The following is an 18571-nucleotide window of genomic DNA, read 5'->3' as shown; positions in this document are numbered from 1 at the left end:
GTCCAATCGAGAATTCATTCCAGAGACGAACGCTCAGACGTCACTTAGTGGCAGATCCAAGCCAATGAACAATGACGTGGTCAACAGTGCGAGTGAGGAGACGGGGGACGCACAAGGAGCGAGGACAGAGCACGAGAAAAGATCAGAGTTAGATCTGTGGCTGTGACTAATCCTGCGTTCCTCACTGACGCGCCCCTGTCTTTTACAGCCCTCCTCTCTGTGGGCTTTCGACATTACCAGACCCTCACCTCTTGTCTGTACCGTTTCCCTTCGCCTGCAGCAACTCGTCTTTTGGCTGCCAATGACTGCACCCAGAATAAAAGGCCAGATTTAGGCCAAAGGAGGGCAGCCAGTGGGATTCAATTTAAAAACAACTCGCTCATTCCTTTTTATGGCTCAAGTTTGCAACTCCGGTATGCTTTTATCTGTTTGTTTTCTTTTTTCAGCGATAAACTAAATATTGCTCTCAGAGCTACTTTCTGTTTAATTAAAGTTTTCTCTGCGCAGACATTCAGGCTTTTAGATAAAAATGAAAAATCCCTGAAAATGTGTCTTCAGATGTGCTCACGAGGAAATATACAACAACTATGGGGCCACAACAAGATTCAGAGGCATATGGAGAAACTGTTTGAAAATATTTTATATATTACATGGACGTGTTATTGTACTCTATGGGGCAAGAGTAGAGCTTCATCATCAGAACTGCGTGCTACCTACGGTATTCAACTGAGTAGAACTAAATCATTAAGTGGACGATTAGGCACTAGTGAGGGGAAAGGGTTTCTTTTTTAAAGTCTTGTTATATTTGTTATGGTCCCAGAATTACAGTTAATTTGAACATCACTAGCCATCACATCTAGTTACTGCGCAGCTTTACCCAAAATAACATTTTTGCCCTGGTATAAAAAAAAAAGTAAGAAAAGCAACAGACACACAGACACACAGATACTTATTTTCGGAAAGTGTGAGCACATCAAATGGGATTTCATGCCCTTCTGTCAGGATATTCACTGATCCAGGGTTACTGGCATCCTGGTTAGAGGGTTTAGTTACAGTTTGGCGAAAGAGCTCAATTTTGTACAGCAGTAATCAGTCTATATTGAAACTAAAATGAATCCATGCTCTCGCACCAATAAAAAGAAAATACTGAGAGTCCACATCTCTGTAAGGCTGCATCATAGACTGTATAAAGATGGCCTGCGGAGCAGCTGTTTAAAGTGAAGCTAAAGTAAGTAGAGCTCCCCCTGGTGGCTGGCTGCAGTATCGGTCATAAGCTCCACCCCCTCCATGTTAGTGGGTCAAACTAAAACACTAAAATACACGAAAAACATATTCTTTAAAGATGGTTTCTGCCGTTTTAGTTAGTCGACATAATTCTGATCTTCCGACTCTTTCACATAAGTTTAGTTTTAGTTAGTTATTTGAGGCTATAGAAACAGTATGTGACATCATGATGACTACCAGTTGCCACGGCAACCGCTCTGTGAAGCGAAGTACAGCGTAAGTAGAGCAGAAAACAGTATTAATTCAACAGAAAAATGAGTCCGGTGGAAGTGTGGGTGAGTCATTAATAAAGTGGCTCCCGCATGGCTCCACTCTCGGACCACACTGGGTAGACTCCGGCTCCAAACTCGTACAATGGCTCAGCCCACATCCCCGTGAAAATATTACCAGTTTGGCCAATTCGAGGAAGTGGGGACCCGTTGTTCATCCAACGTTTATTGAAATATTACTAAATATATTAAGACACAAAATAAAGGATAAGCTTCGACTTTGTTAGGTTATTAATTTTGAGAGAGAACCGAAATATCTGTGTAAACCCCAGTTTCAATCTAATCCCCATGCTTCCCAGGGCATCACAAATGTTGGTGAAAAAATAAAATAAATAAAAAAATGTATGGGAAACCCTTCACTAGCTGTTGAGATATTTTAGTCTGTCCAACCAAAGCGGTAGACCAGACCAACAAGCCAAGTGACAAGACGCCGACACCATCAGATTCGTGCCGCCAGCGCGGCTAAAATCTTTGCTTGTCTTTGCTCCCAGTCTGACTCGCTTCTGCTGATGCAACAGCCTCTAAAACAAGCAATAATAGGAGCGTGCAGCGAAGGACAAGCGGACCGAGAATCTTTCACATCCTTATTTCCATCTCTTCACTTTGCTGAAGGCTGTAGTTTGTTATGCCATCACACCCTTCCACAGCTATGTCATTACCATGCTGTCAAAGTGGTGTCAGGCTGAGGGCTTGGAGTGAGTAATGGGAGTGAGGTCACCATCTGTGGTACATGATATGACAGGGGCTGCAGGAGTCCGAGTCAAGTGAGCAGCTTCTTGACAGAGAGCTGAAGAGCTCAGGATGGCAGTCTATTTGACAACCTTAGCCCAGAAAAGAGATGAGACTGTTCCCACCATCTGAAGACCCTTCACATGAGTCAAGTGCCAGACTGTTTGTGATTAAGATAATTTGCAGATATGGGTATGATTTTCCCATTTATGCACAAATGAGGAACTGTGGGGATCAGTTTTTTTTTTTTTTTTTTTTTTTTTTTTCAATTCTGAATCCCGAGCGGTAATCTACTGTGACCAACAATAGCAGAAAATCATATGCCATCACAAGAACAGCAGGAAAACAAATAGCTGGGAGGGAGATTGGGTACAAGAAAACAGAAGACAAGAAAAATAAATACTACGAGAAATGAACAGAGGAGACTGGTTACCTTTGACGACGAGTTCAGCGAAGTTTGAGACGCCAGATCCCCTGGGGGACTGAGTGACACAGCGGTAAAGGTCTTGATCAGTTCGCTGGACGCTATCTAGCTGGAAAGACACCACAAAGCGCCGATGACTCAGGTGCTTGACCGACGCCATTGTTAAAATGTCGCCATTGTGCCTCTGGAAAGCGGGAAAGAAGAGATACAGAGAAAACAGGATGGGTCATCGTGTGCTCATCTCTCACACACACGGGTATATGTCACACATATGTCACTCGCACGGGGCAGACATAAACACAGACACACAGGTGAAGATGTCTTGGGTAGCAGCATGTAGACGATAACACACACACACACATTATGTGTGTATAACAAGTACAGGAGCAGTTGTCAAAGGGGTGCTCCTGTTACAGAGATGACATTTGTGGCAGATGCATAAAAATAAAGGCTGAGAACCTGACTGTTACTTCCTAGTATGATGCAGCCTTCAAATGGGGTTACCCATGTTCATGAGAAAAAGAAAACAGGAAAGGCTATCTCTTGTCGTACTTTTGCTAACGTCCGAGTTCACAAGTGTTGATATGTTTGCTGACTTTCCCAGAGAGACTCTTTATATGTGTTTATAATGTTACAATATGTCGTGTCCCGTCCTTTTGTATTCTCTGCATTACGTTAGTTGTTAGCTAAAATACTAAATGCTAATGCTAAAACTCAGAAGTTATATATTCTAACTCAGGCATATCTGAGTTGCTGAACATTAACATATGTGCAGCAGCTATTTTTTTATTTATTTTTTATTCTGGAAGCAGTAATTTCCGACTTTGACAAGTCAGAGCTCTTTTTTCCCAGGCTGTCTTGAATGCAGCATCAACTGTAGCTGGATCTCACCCAAGCATCCCAAGACCCAACCCCACCCTTCTTTTTGTCTTTCGTAGCTTCCACCCTTCCTTGTTTTTATCTATCTGCATCACCAAGAATGCATTCATTATGTTTTAATCACTCGTTCTGTTATAAATATCTTCATACGCACAACATCAAAATCCCGTCATTAGCGGGAGCTAACATGCGGATTGTCTTCCGGATACCTTGCCCTTGCACACAGTTATTGTAAACACTCAGCTTATAACGTAACAATACACACTTAAATCCTTGCTATCTGGGTCAGTTCCTATTAGGGCTGCGTGACTAAAAAGGAGAATTGTCCAATTGTGTACAATTTAATTAGAATAGAAGGACCCTCGCATTGATTTAATCATACAATACGACAATCAGACATGCTTTAATAAAAACAAATGTGATCTTGTTAAAATAATGACAATTATGGGGGTTACGTATGCCATGATTGTCGTCCCCTAATGGAGGCCATCCGCAACCTCAGCTGTCCTCTGTGTGCAATGTTATTGAACTAAAACATTTAGCTGCTCAGCATTTAGAACTGGGAGACAGATGGGGTCTAATGCATGAAGGTTCAGTGAGTTTAGCACACGAGTCCACGCTTTGGTGTAAATCTAAATGACAAGAAAAAGAAATGGAAATGGCTGCTCACTTCAGGATAAATGAGACAACGTCAAAGCAGAAACGGAAGACAAACAAAAGTGAGGCGGAGCAGAAAGTGAGAAACAGAGAAAACAGAGAGAGATTCAAATGAATGACGTATGATGGAGCGTGCCGCCGAACACTGAGAGGAATTTCTCACATTGTTCCACGCCATTAAAAGCTCGGGCATCTGTCAAGTCCGCACCGTCTCGACTAAACACATCGGTTCTGACGTTACTTTTTTTCTAATGCTTTCAGGCCATGCTGGTTGTGTGAAATGCTGGACATGAATTGTGATAGTCCTACGTTTGATCCGCTGGCTCTAACAGAATCTAAACATGTTAGCACACTGCGATTAGCAAGGAAGCCTCTGGGTTGTGCTAGGCCACATGGGCTTCTGTTATACTTTTGATTTGGAGCCTTCAAAAAAAAAACAAAAAAAAAAAACCTCAGACCGCATGAACCTCAGGCCGAGACTTTGCAAACAAACACATAAACACACACCCACTGATTAGGGTTTAGTATGCAGCAAATCTTGCGGACGCAGGAAATAAAAATCTTAATTATATACTGTTGAATGTTTTATGTCTCCTTTTCACCACCTAGCTTGTGGATTTAGAGAAAGAGAGCTGGAAGAATCCGGAGAAATCAAATACGCATGACTTTACTTGATGTTACATAAACAATCTGGCTGCAGCTAATTGGCAAAGAAACGACAAAACGATCTGATAATCTGGCAGGCGTCTGCAGCCAAGACCGTGCTGCAGCTGGTGCATCAGACACATTCAACAGAAAATGGCATAACGAGAGAAAACATCGGGGGTTCGAGTTCACATGAAGAAAGGTGCGAGCAAAGCCGACAGAGCGCACAGGGGAGACGGTGGAGAGGACAGGTGAGGGTTGAGGAGAGGCAGGGGAAAAGCATTCCAGTGGACTGGATTACAGAGGGCGTCTGTGTGGTTATGCCAGCTAATTACCTAGAGCATTTGTCTTCATCCTTGTGTTGCGGCCAAATGGCTGGTTTGATAAAGAGTTCAGAGAGGTGGAAACGAGGAGCCTTCAATTACCCAAATCACGCACCTACCAGTTTCAAACAATACAGTAGTTTTGCCTAGGTCAGCCATGATTAACACCGACTGTAGTGGGTGTAAGATGTTGGCAAACGCAGTGAATGCGTGGCTGCACAGTAATTGCAGCGTGAGATGAAGAGGGAAAAAAAAGAAAAGAAAAAGAAACCCTACGGCACAGCGACATCCAGTTCTTTGATCTGTGCCACATAAAGGGACTGGTTTTAAAGCCAGTCTATTCCCACGAGAGGTAAGGACCGTGTGGGCCGCCTGACCTTCACAGAGCATGACGTTCTAGATGAAAAGCCCGATATCTAAAACACAGTGCATGATTTGAATAAAATCAGCAGAGAAAGTGAAGATGTTGTGAGCAATACAACTTTTCAAAGGCAGCTGAGTGAAGAGACTTCAAGGCTTTCATGTCTTCACATCATCCAACCTCTGCGTACGTAATGATTCACAAACAGAGGACAGTCCCTCAGCACTGATCATTAGAGGTAACAATCACAGCTTAAAATGCACTTATATATGTGGTTTACTACACTAGACTGAGAAATATTTCAGTTGATGATTTACCTACATAAATGCATAGTGTAATTGTCAGCTGTGTAGGTTTACCATGCCATGCCATGCCATGCCATGCCTTAATGGAAAGTCGATCAAATGAGACACAAAATGACTAGTAACCCAACAGCCACAAAGAGATGAACACCCTGAATGCCTCTGAAAATACTGGAAGGCCGACGGAAACTAGAAGGAATATTATTACCAAGGAGTTTTACATACACATACATAGTAATACACTCAATACACTTTATTATGTACCCCCTGCTAGTAAAAGTTTGGACCCCTCTTTTTCCTTCAGAACTGCCTTAATTCTTCATGTCATACTTTCAACAAGGTGTTGGAAACATTCCTCAGAGATTTTGGTCCATATTGACATGACAGCATCACACAGTTGCTGCAGATTTGTCGGCTGAACATCTATGATGTGAATCTCTCATTCCACCACATCCCAAAGTTGCTCTATTGGATTGAGATATGGTGACTGTGGAGGCCGTTGGAGTACAGTGAACTCATTGTCATGTTCCAGAAACCAGTTTGACATGATATGAGCTTTGTGACATGGAGCATTATCCTACTGGAAGTAGCCGTCAGAAGGTGGTACACTGTGGTCATAAAGGGATGGACATGGTCAGCAACAATACTCAGGTAGGTGGCATTTAAACCATGCTCAGTTTGTACTAAGGGGCCCAAAGTGTGGCAGTGTGGCAAGAAAACATCCCCCACACCATTACACCACCACCACCAGCCTGAACCGTTGATACAAGGCAGGATGGATCCATGCTTTCATGTTGTTTACGCCAAATTCTGACCCTGACATCCGAATGTCACAGCTGAAATCGAAACTTGTCAGACCAGGCAACCTTTCCCAGTCTTCTATTGTCCAGTTTCGGTGAGCCTGTGTGAACTGTAGTCTCAGTTTCCTGTTCTTAGCTGACAGGAGTGGCTCCCGGTCTGGTCTTCTGCTGCTGTAGCTCATCTTCTTCAGTGTTTGATGTGTTGTGCGTTCAGAGATGTTATTCTGCATTCCTTGGTTGTAACGAGTGGTTATATGAGTTACTGTTGCCTTTCTATCATCACCAACCAGTCAGCCCATTCTCCTCTGACCTCTCATATCCACAAAGCATGTTCATCCACACAACTGCCGCTCACTAGATATTTTCTCTTTTTTGAACCTTTCGATTCTCTGTAAACCCTAGAGATGGTTGTGTATGAAAATCCCAGTAGCTCATCAGTTTCTGAAATACTCAGACCAGCCCGTCTGGCACCAACAACCATACCACTTTCAAAGTCACTTAAATCCCCTTTCTTCCCATTATGATGCTCGGTTTGAACTTTAGCAAGTTGTCTTGATCACCTCTACATGCCTAAATGATTGAATTGTAATCACGTGATTGGCTGATTAGCTATTTGTGTTAACAAGCAATTGAACAAGAGTACCTAACAAAGTGTACACTCTTGACACTCCTTGACAATCTTGGAGTGAAGGATTATACTGAGAAGCCAACAATCGTATATAGGAACATAGTTGTTTTTGAAAGTGGCAGTGATAATAACTTAATGGAGTATTGGAAAGAAAGTTCATTTCATTCTGTGTGATCTGAACTTTGCGCTGACTTCTGTGAACCGTGTGAACTTGCAAAACAACAACCGGAAGATGCAAAATGGAAAAGTACAGCTAGCTCATGTACATCACACGCACGGGTCCTTCAGCTATGAACTCCACCATTAAACCACTGACCTCCAGCAGGAACTTCTCCGCCTCCGATGCCCTTCCAGCAGCAACGCAACTGAAAGTGGCGTTTTGCCCAGCATTGACCTCCTCATCTCCAAGCCTGGAGAAGTGCGGCGCCTTATCTGAGGAGACACACGGAGAAAAAACATTTAAGGAATCCATCACTTTTCAGCCGTTCCGCCACAGGCACAGTTTTCATAATTAGGGCTTTAAAAATACACTGCATAAACACAAATGTCAAGCATTTCTCCTGGAGTACTTGTCAAGTGTTGCTTCATAATTCATCAGTAACAGTTTTTTTTTCAGTATATACCTAAGTTCATCTCCTAGTTTTTAATGGAAATCCAGTAAATCTAAATGTGCTGAGGATCACTCATTGTCCATTACCAGAACAACTTGCAATCTAATAGCATCAGATTAAAGTCACTGTAGACGAGCAGAATGTGGGAGTGAATCTGCACAGACAAACGCATCAGCCCTTCACATTTTTGACTAATAATGTCCCAGCTTGCTGAACGGAGCTGCCAATGAGTCAGTGTGTGGGAGTAGCCCTCTCACCCAACTCGGTGATTAACAATAGAGCAGTGAGAATCGAACCCCTGCTGAGCCAAATCACTGGGTAAATGCCAGCGGTGCTGCATGCCATCTCTGAGAAATGGGGTAGGACAAGTCAACGTGTCACTCCGGATGACTGACAGGAAGAGATGGCACAGTGACTGTGAAGCCGAAGGACCGGGGAGAAGCGATTGTTTGGGTCCCACTCATCTCCCACTTGGTTTTGCACAATTGCGTGTTGCCATCGAGCACAGAAGGGAGACGACGATTTTCTTGATATCGTTTGTGTACGCAGAGTAGCAGACAGTGCTTGGATTTGTACCCCGCATGCGGCCATGTTCCCTTAGAGTGACTCTGCCTCCTAAGGTTAATTCATAATTCATGCCCGAGAGCCAGATATACAGTAAACAAACACCAAAGTGAGTGTGAATGGAAAAGAACAGGCCTTACGGTTGGCAAGGACTGCGGTGTTATACAGCTAAATGTGTCAGGTCTTATCCCCGGGACTCTTTAGGGTGATAAATATTTCATCGGACTGCAACGCCGGTTTTCAGAGTCAAAGACTAACACTCAGGAGAACACAAAAGAAATGTCAACCAGGCTTTAACCAGATTCACACAAAGGAACTTGTTAAGAGTTCCTTTTACTTTTTTTTTTTTTTTTAATTTCTTATTTATCGCAACAATTCCCTTCGGTTTGTCGCTCCATCTTCTTTGCCCACACTATTCACTGCCAAGTCATGCAGGCTGGCCCCGCGCCACATCATAAGGCATGTTCAGGTCTTGATGAGAGTCTTAATTATTTAATGGCCACAGTGGGGGCATTCAGAAGATGCCATCTGCCGTGTCTGCCAGCAACAGGGCAGCCGACAGGGTGGCATGCTCGCAATCTCGCAGCCGGTGTTCGTTTAATAAAATTACTGCTGGTATCCTCTGTAACATGACACCCCTGATAAGTCAGTCTCAACGAGAATCAGAATCCTCCTGTGATAACAGGGGGGGATGTATAAATATTAACAGAGAGATCCCCCATGAGACAAAGTACCCTCCAAGCCTTGTGTCAGTTACATAAGTCACTTGAAAGCGGTGTGGACTATGGGTGTTAAATGTGCTATGAACTGACAAGAGCCCTTGTGTTTCTGCAGCGGGTTGTACTGGGAGAGTGCAAGAGACAGGGAAAGACTTTGTCCAGGTATTAAGCTCAGGTGTCCTGGTGAATATGTTTTACACAAGGCCCCTCAGGGGGTGACAACACACTCCGCTACTACTTTCACTTTTACTTTTACAGCACTGATAGAGTGATACGGAAGTCTACCGCTGCAGGAAGTCATTACTTCCATAAAAAGACTATCCCACCCTTAAGAGAGGACATTTTTATCTCTGCGACGGTGTCGCAACACGGAGATGTATGAGCCTTCGGACACATAATTGAAGATAATACGGACTGATGATGGCAGAGGCACGATGGCAGGTGTGTTTTCAGGTGGAAGGGAGTGTTGGCATTTATGCGTCACAGTGCTTTAATAGCACCCCCGCTGTCCCCCGTGTTGCTTCAGGACAACACGCTGTACTAATATGAAAGGTCAATAAGCCGTTACTCTTCTCCCCAGCCTCATCTGTGTTTTCTCCTCCCGCTTTGAAAAACATTTCCACCCCAAATCACCAAATGCTTCTTTTCCTGCAGCACAAGTCTGTAATTGCAATCCATTGTCAGAAGTGGCACTTACAGCAGGGATAGTTGAGCACCATGATGTCATCTATGGCAATGTAGCCGCGCCGTTCCCTGGAAACCGTCGCCTCAATTAGTACCTGGAAAAGTGAGAATAAGTGTGAACATATTCAGTTCATTTGCTGAGCAGCTGAAGCATATACTTCTGACTAGCCTGATGCTCTAAAAACTGAAGTGTAAAAGCAATTCCCCAAAAGCACTGGCGTCACTAGGTCTATTGTAGGGCGAGGTGAAGTCATTTGGTGTTGTTTTATAGTTGCTTTATTTATTTATTTATTTATGTATTATTCCAAAAAAAAAAGACAAATTCAACCAACCAAAATTGTGTCGGTTTCCCTTCACTTCACAATGTAAGGTGTCGTTATTCAATGGATTGAATGTTCACTTGTTCAAATAGAGAGTGCCCACATCACTGAAACTCCCGTTAGTAATTAAGTAATAAATCAAGTAACTACGTAATATTTTCAGGGCCTGATATTGCAACCATTTTAATCACATAATTAATCTGTTCGATATCAAAGTATTAGCCTCTATGTTGATCAGTCATTGTTACAGTTGGAACCTGTGTTTGTTGTTGCAACGTGAAACGATTGAAATAATAATAATAATAATGATAATGAATAGATCTCAGCCTGTGTTAGCTGTTTGTGAAATGTTGTGCTGACGTGCTACGTTCGCTCACATCCTGTGCATCTCCTGGGGGCTAAGCCTCCCCCGTCCTAAAAACCTAGTGACGCCCCTGCTCAACAGAACACGGAGGGCTGGCTGAGCAAATTCCTTCCCTCTCCTTCTCCTAACGATGACAGACGCATTAATTAGAAACAAGCCCATGACGACGCCGCTGCACATTCGCTATTTTACCCCCCAAAAACTAGACGATGAGACGAATGAAACAGACGCACGAAAACAGATTCGAGAATGGAAGTTTTGCCTCAGTGCGCGGCGCTGGGAGAAATAGATGTTTTATCAAGAAGCAAACGATGCGGCGCCTGAGTCATGAGCTCCATTCCACGTTCAGGGTACAGGCTGAGAGAGGCCGTAACAGCACATAATACAGCCTGTACACAGGACCGCGGGACTCGAGGGAGGACGAAGCGCCGTATCGTCCTGTGGAACAATAAGCTGGATGAGCGTTGGGCCCTCCTGAAACCTAATCAATATCAAATCACCATCCCCAGTAACGGTGAGAGAGTTATGAGACACAGGGGTGAAGGACAGTCCCCCGTCCACATGTTTTGATCAAAGGCCAGCTTTGAGTTATTGTCCCTCATAATCCTTGCACCAAGCGATTACAGCACGACTCCTTTCACTGGGTCTTGAGTTTCACTGTGACCACCCACCCACACACACTCAAACTACTCTATACTGAACACTGGCGGCTACTTTAAATGCACGTTGAACATCTTTATGCACTACAGAAGTACATCTCATGAAAAGCCTGGAGCTTTTTCCTCTCAAGGAAAACCTGCTTTTGAGCTGTGCAGCTATTAAGACCGGGCATTTCAATATAAGTTTCAGAACTAGTACAGACTCCAGATTAACATAAACATTGTTTATTTCAACTGCAAATCCAAAACACTTTTTAATCATTTTTCAAACTCCGTCGGCAGAGAAAGTCCGTTTATGGTGTCGTGAGTTAAGGAAAAATCTACTAAATGAACCCGAACTGAAGATCAAGAAATTTTAGGCATCTCATCCTAATCAGATGAATATTTAGAGATTAATAGCAAAAATTATACCAAAATTATACTTCAGTTACGGCCGTTGGAAGGGACCTTTATGTTGGTTCTTTAAAACCTTTCTTCAGCAGTTTTTTTAATATTAAGACACTTGCATTTTTTGAAACGAACACGCAATTTTTGCGTCCCTGCAACACCGCTCCGAAACCTGCAGGCCCACAGGACAGGACAGAGGTAGTCCACCTCTCCGGACTCAGAAAGGTAGACATCAACTGGCGCGACGACAAACCCGGTCACGCATGAACCCTAAAGGCACCTTCACAGGCGCATGACGGGATGCGAAGAGATTGGGGTCAGCTGAAAAACTCCAGACAGAGACGGGACACGGAAAAGGCCGGCTCGCGGGCAGGCAGAGAGCTCGAAGCAAACCGAGGGAGAGGTGGAGTGGAGACGAGAGCTGAAAGGGAAAGCGGGGGGGGGAAGGCAAGGTCCCGGCTGCTGGGTTAGCTAGAGAGGGAACCTGCTCTCTCCGTAGCTGGCTGCTCCACTCAGAGAGGAACACTGAGGCTAATCTCCTTCTGCCAGATTGAGTCGTTCAGCTTGCTCCCAATTGTAGCTGAGACTTGAGCGGCGAGATGCCACCGCTGCTTAAATGGGATATTAACATTTGCATTTTCAAATTTTCCTAAAAGCCTGTGCAGGATCCTCTGCTCTTGTTCTTGATCTTTTGGATTCTCTCTGTCTTTCTTTATTTCTTCGGCTGCAGTCTCTTCCTTATGAGTGTCTACCTAACCGTACAAACTTAAAGGCATTGATTAAAGAAGAACATCCTTCAGTATGCTAATGTGGCCATGCAATTTGACCAAAATCAAAATCAGACAGAAACAAAAACTGAGTAGGCTTAATGGTATACAAGCAAAAAGTTCTAATTGGAGGTATTATTACTCTCCGCTGAGATAAAGCACTGAAGAGACTGACTGCTGGTTAATCCTCAGTCCTCCTAACCATTAGGTACCGTGGGTATTAGGAGGGAGACATTCAAAGCATTTGTTTCAATAAACAACCTTCTCAGATTTTTTATTGAAAGCCGCTTTCCCAATGAAACATCCCCTGCGCCTGCACTTTATTCTAATGAGCTGTTACTTGACTTTGGCGAGATAAAAATACGAGGATCATTTCGTGGAGATAAAAAATCAAAGAGTGCGCACAATGATTTACGGCGGATATAAAATGCACATTAAGTGATCATATTACATTACTCTGTGGCATTGGCTTTTAGAAGCCGTTGTAATGTATACAAATCACGAGACGATTTATTTGGCCCTGTAAACCGGCTCTCCCCCGCCAGGAGACTGTCGCCGGTACACTCAGGGGATTTCACTCACCATTAGACGCAATCACAGATTAGATAAATAAGTCCTTAAAAAACGCACAGACAAAAGGCTGCGTGCTGAAGTAGATATTTCCTGGTGGAAAATCTCAAAGGACAATAGCCTGTTTTCTGAGAATATAGCAGCAGAGCGCTCAGCTCATGCTCTGCAGTATTCGGTAAAGCCCTGCTCCATAGCTAAGGGCTCAGCTTGGAGGACTCTCAGCAGACGACGACCGTGGAAACAGAAGACGGTATCAGACGGAGCTGAGACTTACAGATTATCATTTAATTATCATTTAAGTCTTTGGTGTGCTCCTGCATGCTAACTTGTTCCTTTTTAAAAGAAAACACTTAATTAGGTAAACAGGATGACATCGGGGAGGGGGAGGGAAGCTAGGAAGTTGTTTATCGTCGTTTAAGTGGTCTGCTTAAACACACTTAGGTCATGTACAGAATGCGCCAGCTCAGTCTGTGAATGTGGAATAAACGTCTTCCTGTAAAATATGGAGCAACTTTATTGTCAATTTGGTCAATACATCATCATAATGATGACCAGCCTTTACTATGACAGACTAACTGCTGCTATTATTTCCTGTATATATGTGCACCACACAGTTATGGCCTAATATTGTGCAGATCTCCCTTGTTCCTTCCAAACTATTGTGTTGTGAATGAATTGAGACTCATCAGAGAATGGACATGGGTCTTCTGAGGGTGTCCTGTGGTGTCTGGAAAACAGATGTTGTTAGTGGGGGCCTTTTGGGTCTTATGGGTTGAGGGGAGGGGTCTCTGTGGCTCATCCCACAGATACTTGGTTGGTCAGTTTGGGATCTAGTGAATCTGGAGGCCAGGTCAACACCTTTATGCTGTTTTTCATGTTTTTCATATTTGTAACTGTCACGTGGTGGGGGTGCCTGGTCTGGTCTGGTCTAGGTGGGTGGCACCTATGTCTAAGTAACATCCACACGAATGCCGGGTTCAAATGCTTCCCAGCAGAAAGCTGAATGTCAGTGGTCATAATGTTGTGGCTGGTCGGTGTATATTGTAGCCTTCTCCCTTCTGCTCTCAGCAAAACCAGCTTTCAAGTCAGCTTGAGTTTTGTAGGCAGAGGCAAAACATTCTGAGATAAATGCACAAACGCAACCTTGGGACAGAGCAGCTGGCTTCATTAGTTGACAAAGCTGGATATAATTCCTAGGCTTTCTGCATTCCCCATTCTTAAAGACCGAGAGGGATTTTAAAAATAACTGTATTTTCTCTGCCTTTTGCCCTTGGGAAGACACAAGTCTCGTGTGCATACGTAAGGTTTACTGCTATAAGCCCTTCGCAGCGTTTTTTTGCCATCATTAATAAAAGCATATACGTCAGGTGTTGCTGGTGTCATTTCGAAATTCCACCAGCTGTTGACATTTATGAGGGTTGTTCAGATATTCTGAAGTCTCCTCGAAGCACATTTGACATGACATGCGAGTGCTGAATTATATATTGTAGTTGAAAGAAAGAAGAACACTTTAAAAAAAAAAAATCCAATAGCAAACCCTGCAAAAGGTAAGAGGTATCGAAGAAAGCGATAAATAATACATGCCATGTGTTGATATCATGTAACAATACGCGGTAAAAAAATAATAATGTAGGATTGAAAAAATAAAATAATGACGAACAGAAGAAAAGCAAGTCTGAAGAAGATTCTGACATTTAGTGGGGTGGGAGAAAAAGAAGAAAGTGAGAGCGAGTAAAGAGGGGGGGGGGCGGGGGACCCGTTTCCGGCTCTAGTTGTCAGTCTTGGAAGCCTGGATAACATCTTTAATATTTGATAACAAGGTTCCTCAGGTAGTGCAAACATTTCCACCAATAGGAAGCCGAGAGGAATACGGCAAATATATACACCAGGCACACACGACATCCTCAATCGAGTCATCTCAAGGTGATCTTCCTGTCTTACATTTCCACCCCAAAATCCACTCACCTTCAAATACCAATTTCAGAACAGTGACAGGAGGAAGTGATGTGTGTGTGTGTGATGCGTGTCACCCCTGACATTAATATAAAGGGTATCCTGATCTGAAACTATGACTGAACTATGACAAAAGAAATGGCATCGAGACACATTAAAAGAAAAACATGAAAGTCTCGCATAAAGGATAAAATCTTGTTGTAAATCAAGAAAGTCACCAGGGAGGTGAGCAAATAAGATTCGGGCAGATTTTTGTTTTCAGCATTTTAATCCCCTTGGTTTTGGTGATTATCAAAGACCGCCTCTGACTGTATTTTAATTACATTCTACAATGACATTTTCAGCGCGTAAACGGCAACCGTGGGAACGACGTATTTTATTACGCCCCCAAATCGTGGAAAAAAAGGGACTTTGAGCCCAATCTCACATCTGGATCTGTGCAGAGCAAAAGGTTGCGCTGACATTTTGTACATTTTTTTTTTTCAGACAAGGAACCTGAAATCCTCAAAATCTAACAAAGCAAAAAATAAATGAATAAAATCCCGCAGATTTAAAAAACTGTCTCCAAAATGATGTATATTCTCCTAGGATTTATTTCGCTCTGAGAGAATGATAAGACGTGTCTGTTCTCCTCACCTCTGCTCCGACAGAATGCTCGCCGACTTTAATGACAGGGTAAATCTGCCTGCCTGTAACTTAAAATCCAAAGATTGTATTACAATTGCTGTGGAGTTGAAACAGCCGAAACCCTTCAGAATTTAAAGTCACATAAGCTGTAGGTGCTTTAGAGCCAGTGTACATGTCTTGGGTGTGAACCGTGCTTAAGCAAACGAGGCTGTAACGCACGTCCACGTCCTCTAGGGGGCCTGTGGAGGTACTGCTCTTTGGTTGATGATACCTTTTTGATACATTTTTTTTTTAATTTCCATCACAATTAATACACATTAATGTGAATCCAACATATCCAACAGTTATTTTTATGTTTACCCTACTGTTGCACATGTTTGAAATAAAAATCTTAATATCTCATCAGTTTGCCTGGAAAAAACCCCGGCTATAACAGATTTCAGATGTTCTCTCCTTCTTTATGCTTGCCTATATATCTTAACTGTACCGCTGCTGCTGCTGCTGCTGCTTAACAATACAGGACGGTCAGGAGTAAAACACTATTTAAGAAAACATGCAGCTTTACACCTCCCCTCTCACCCTTTTCGCATTCGTCTGTGACAGACAGCAGTGGCGTTTTCTAAGACAAGACCCACAGTCATTCCACAGTGGTGAGGGTTTTTTTGACTGCGGAGGGATTAGCAACGTAAGCCGTGGCATACGTGACTCTGCGGGGGCAGTTTGTTTTGCTTCCCTTTGTATTCAGAAGCGGCATGAGGTCAGCCGAGTTAAAAGTGAAATGTAAGAAGAGAGCAGAGTGGAAAAAAAAAAAAAAAAAGGAAATGCATTGCTTTAATTCTTTACGTGCCGCATTAGGATACATTTTCTCTAATGGTGCCAGTACCTGGTGCTCAAATCCCCAATATTAGCAAATGTAATCCAATCAATTTGAACGCCGTGTTTCCCTCGACATGAGATAAAAGCTTGGCCATTAGCAGTTTAAGCTGTTCTATTAAAAGGCTTCACTGTCAATACTAATTTAAGTGTTGGGCCCATCTTCTTCTCCTGTACTGTTTGTCCTGTCTTTAGAGCCATCTCCTCCTCCTCCTCCTCATAAGCCCATTATAAACCTCCTTCTCCTAACTGGAGTCGTTCTTTGGCAGCCACGGTTCAATTCTGACTCACCTATGAGCCATCACTGTTTACTGGGATGCTTGCAGAGCTGCGAGACAAGAAAGTACACAAATCCGCTGAGAGAGAGGAGGAGAGGACATGGAGAACAAACCGGTAAACGGGCAAATTCAGTAGCACTTCACAGGAGAAGGCAGGATAAAATGTGTTATTACTGAATTCGGGACTTAAGTGTCCCGACGATGTGACAGGGAGAAATAGTGAGAAATAGAATCTGTTTTATAAGAGAGAGATTGCAGCTCAACGGCAGAGAAGCCCTCTTCGGCGAGACACTCAACCATCTTCAACTCTCTCATTGTTAAACATTCAGCATAAGCGGAAATTATATTTAAGGGCAGTGTAAAAGTAATGATTCACAGGGAAGTGAATCCAACAGTGGGGACCTCATTATTTGTAGTAAAGCTGAGCTGATGAGCAGCTACTGGCAGACGAAGCTTGCTGGCCGGTTTATGAGCTTTGACTGGCAGAGAAGCTGATCTGCAGAGCTCCATGTCCTAGTTATGTTTCTGTAGCCACCAAGCTAAGATGACGCCCAAAAATACAGATGCTAGCCCCACAGGCTAAGGGGATTCCCCATAGTAGCGCTCAAGTTCATTTGGTCTATAACAATACTGTGAATAGTTCTTAGTTAAAACCTGACAGAAGAATGATGATTTAAGTGAAATTTTAACATTTGTTACTCACTTTTTTGCTGAAATGTATGGTGTGTGTGGTTACAACTCAGTTCTCTAAGTTTCAAGACTACCAGCAGCCACTTAGCTTAGCTTAGCATGCAGCGCATATCCCTCCACAAAACAACAACCTGTTTTACACTTCTGTACAGATTGTTTGGTGCTGGTAGGATATTTTGTGCGTGAACAGATTCCCGTCCTTAAGCTAAATGTTTCTTGGTGCTAGCTGCATTTACAACTACGCAAGTATGTAAGTAAGTTATACAACCTTCAAATGGAACTAGTGAGCTTGTGATTGAGTCGTGTGCACAAAATATTTTGTGGTAACATCAGCCAGAAGTAGTGTGAACAACGCTGCTAGGCAACAGTTGCGACCGTGTAGCTAACTATAGGAAATCTAGGAAAGACACTTTCCTCAGTCATACACTAAAAGTATGGAAAAACTACTTAGATTACAATATATACTAACATCAATCTCATACTACAGATTTCTACGGACGAGATTGTGAACAGGGTAAACACAACACATTTGAAGGCAGCATAAAAATGTTTCACTTGCTTTTAAATATAAATCCCGTGAGACTGTCACAGTAGACGTATGCTACGTTACCATGATAGTAACGCTAACTAAGTTGTAGTGTCAACACAATTCCCATTTCCATTTGGTCAAAGTACCAAGATGTTGACGAGTCACTGATGCTTTATGACTTTATGCTTCTCTGTTAATGCTAAACTATAATTGTGTACCTTATTTTCATATCGTATGATGCCGGTAGAAAAGTGCCATCCAGCAACCAGCCTCAGGTTAGTGCAATGCTGTGGACTATTATTTACATAGTGAAGGTCACATCTTGCAGGGCAGAATAGAATTTAATTAAGTTGGGGGGGATTGACAGTTCTTGATAAAATGCACACTACTCAACCTAATTGCTTTTTGACAGCTCCGCAGAGTTTGCAGAAAGAAGAAATTGGATTAATAGATGGATAACCCTCATGCTCACCTGACTGTGCCATCTGCGGACCGCAGCACATCAGGCACAAACGCTACATGCCAGTCAGTGTCCCGTCTACTCTAAGTGCACAGTGACGTGACATGCAAATTGCAGGAGTTGGCTGAAAACGCAGCACACGCACCTCAGCGAGGGGAATCTACCAGGAATTCCCACGTGAGATTTTGTTAGGTGATTGGAGAGCTAACATTAGC

At 43.1% G+C, this 18571-nt stretch overlaps 1 protein-coding gene across 7 annotated transcripts in view; it reads right to left on the bottom strand.

The window, feature by feature from the left end:
• Positions 1-18571, bottom strand: part of ptprub (protein tyrosine phosphatase receptor type Ub) — a 160571-nt gene that overhangs the window by 53772 nt on the left and 88228 nt on the right. For all 7 annotated transcript variants that reach the window (XM_047597752.1, XM_047597755.1, XM_047597756.1 and 4 more), the window contains exons 4-6: positions 9893-9974; positions 7618-7733; positions 2716-2890 (exon numbers count right to left, since the gene is read on the bottom strand). In XM_047597752.1, coding sequence (XP_047453708.1) covers positions 2716-2890; positions 7618-7733; positions 9893-9974 — 373 coding nt within the window. The remainder of the gene's footprint in view (positions 1-2715; positions 2891-7617; positions 7734-9892; positions 9975-18571) is intronic.

Source organism: Mugil cephalus, chromosome 11, assembly GCF_022458985.1.
Source record: "Mugil cephalus isolate CIBA_MC_2020 chromosome 11, CIBA_Mcephalus_1.1, whole genome shotgun sequence".
Lineage (NCBI taxonomy): Eukaryota > Metazoa > Chordata > Actinopteri > Mugiliformes > Mugilidae > Mugil > Mugil cephalus.
Note: the sequence above shows the minus strand (reverse complement) of the source record. Positions and strands in the feature narration are given on the sequence as shown.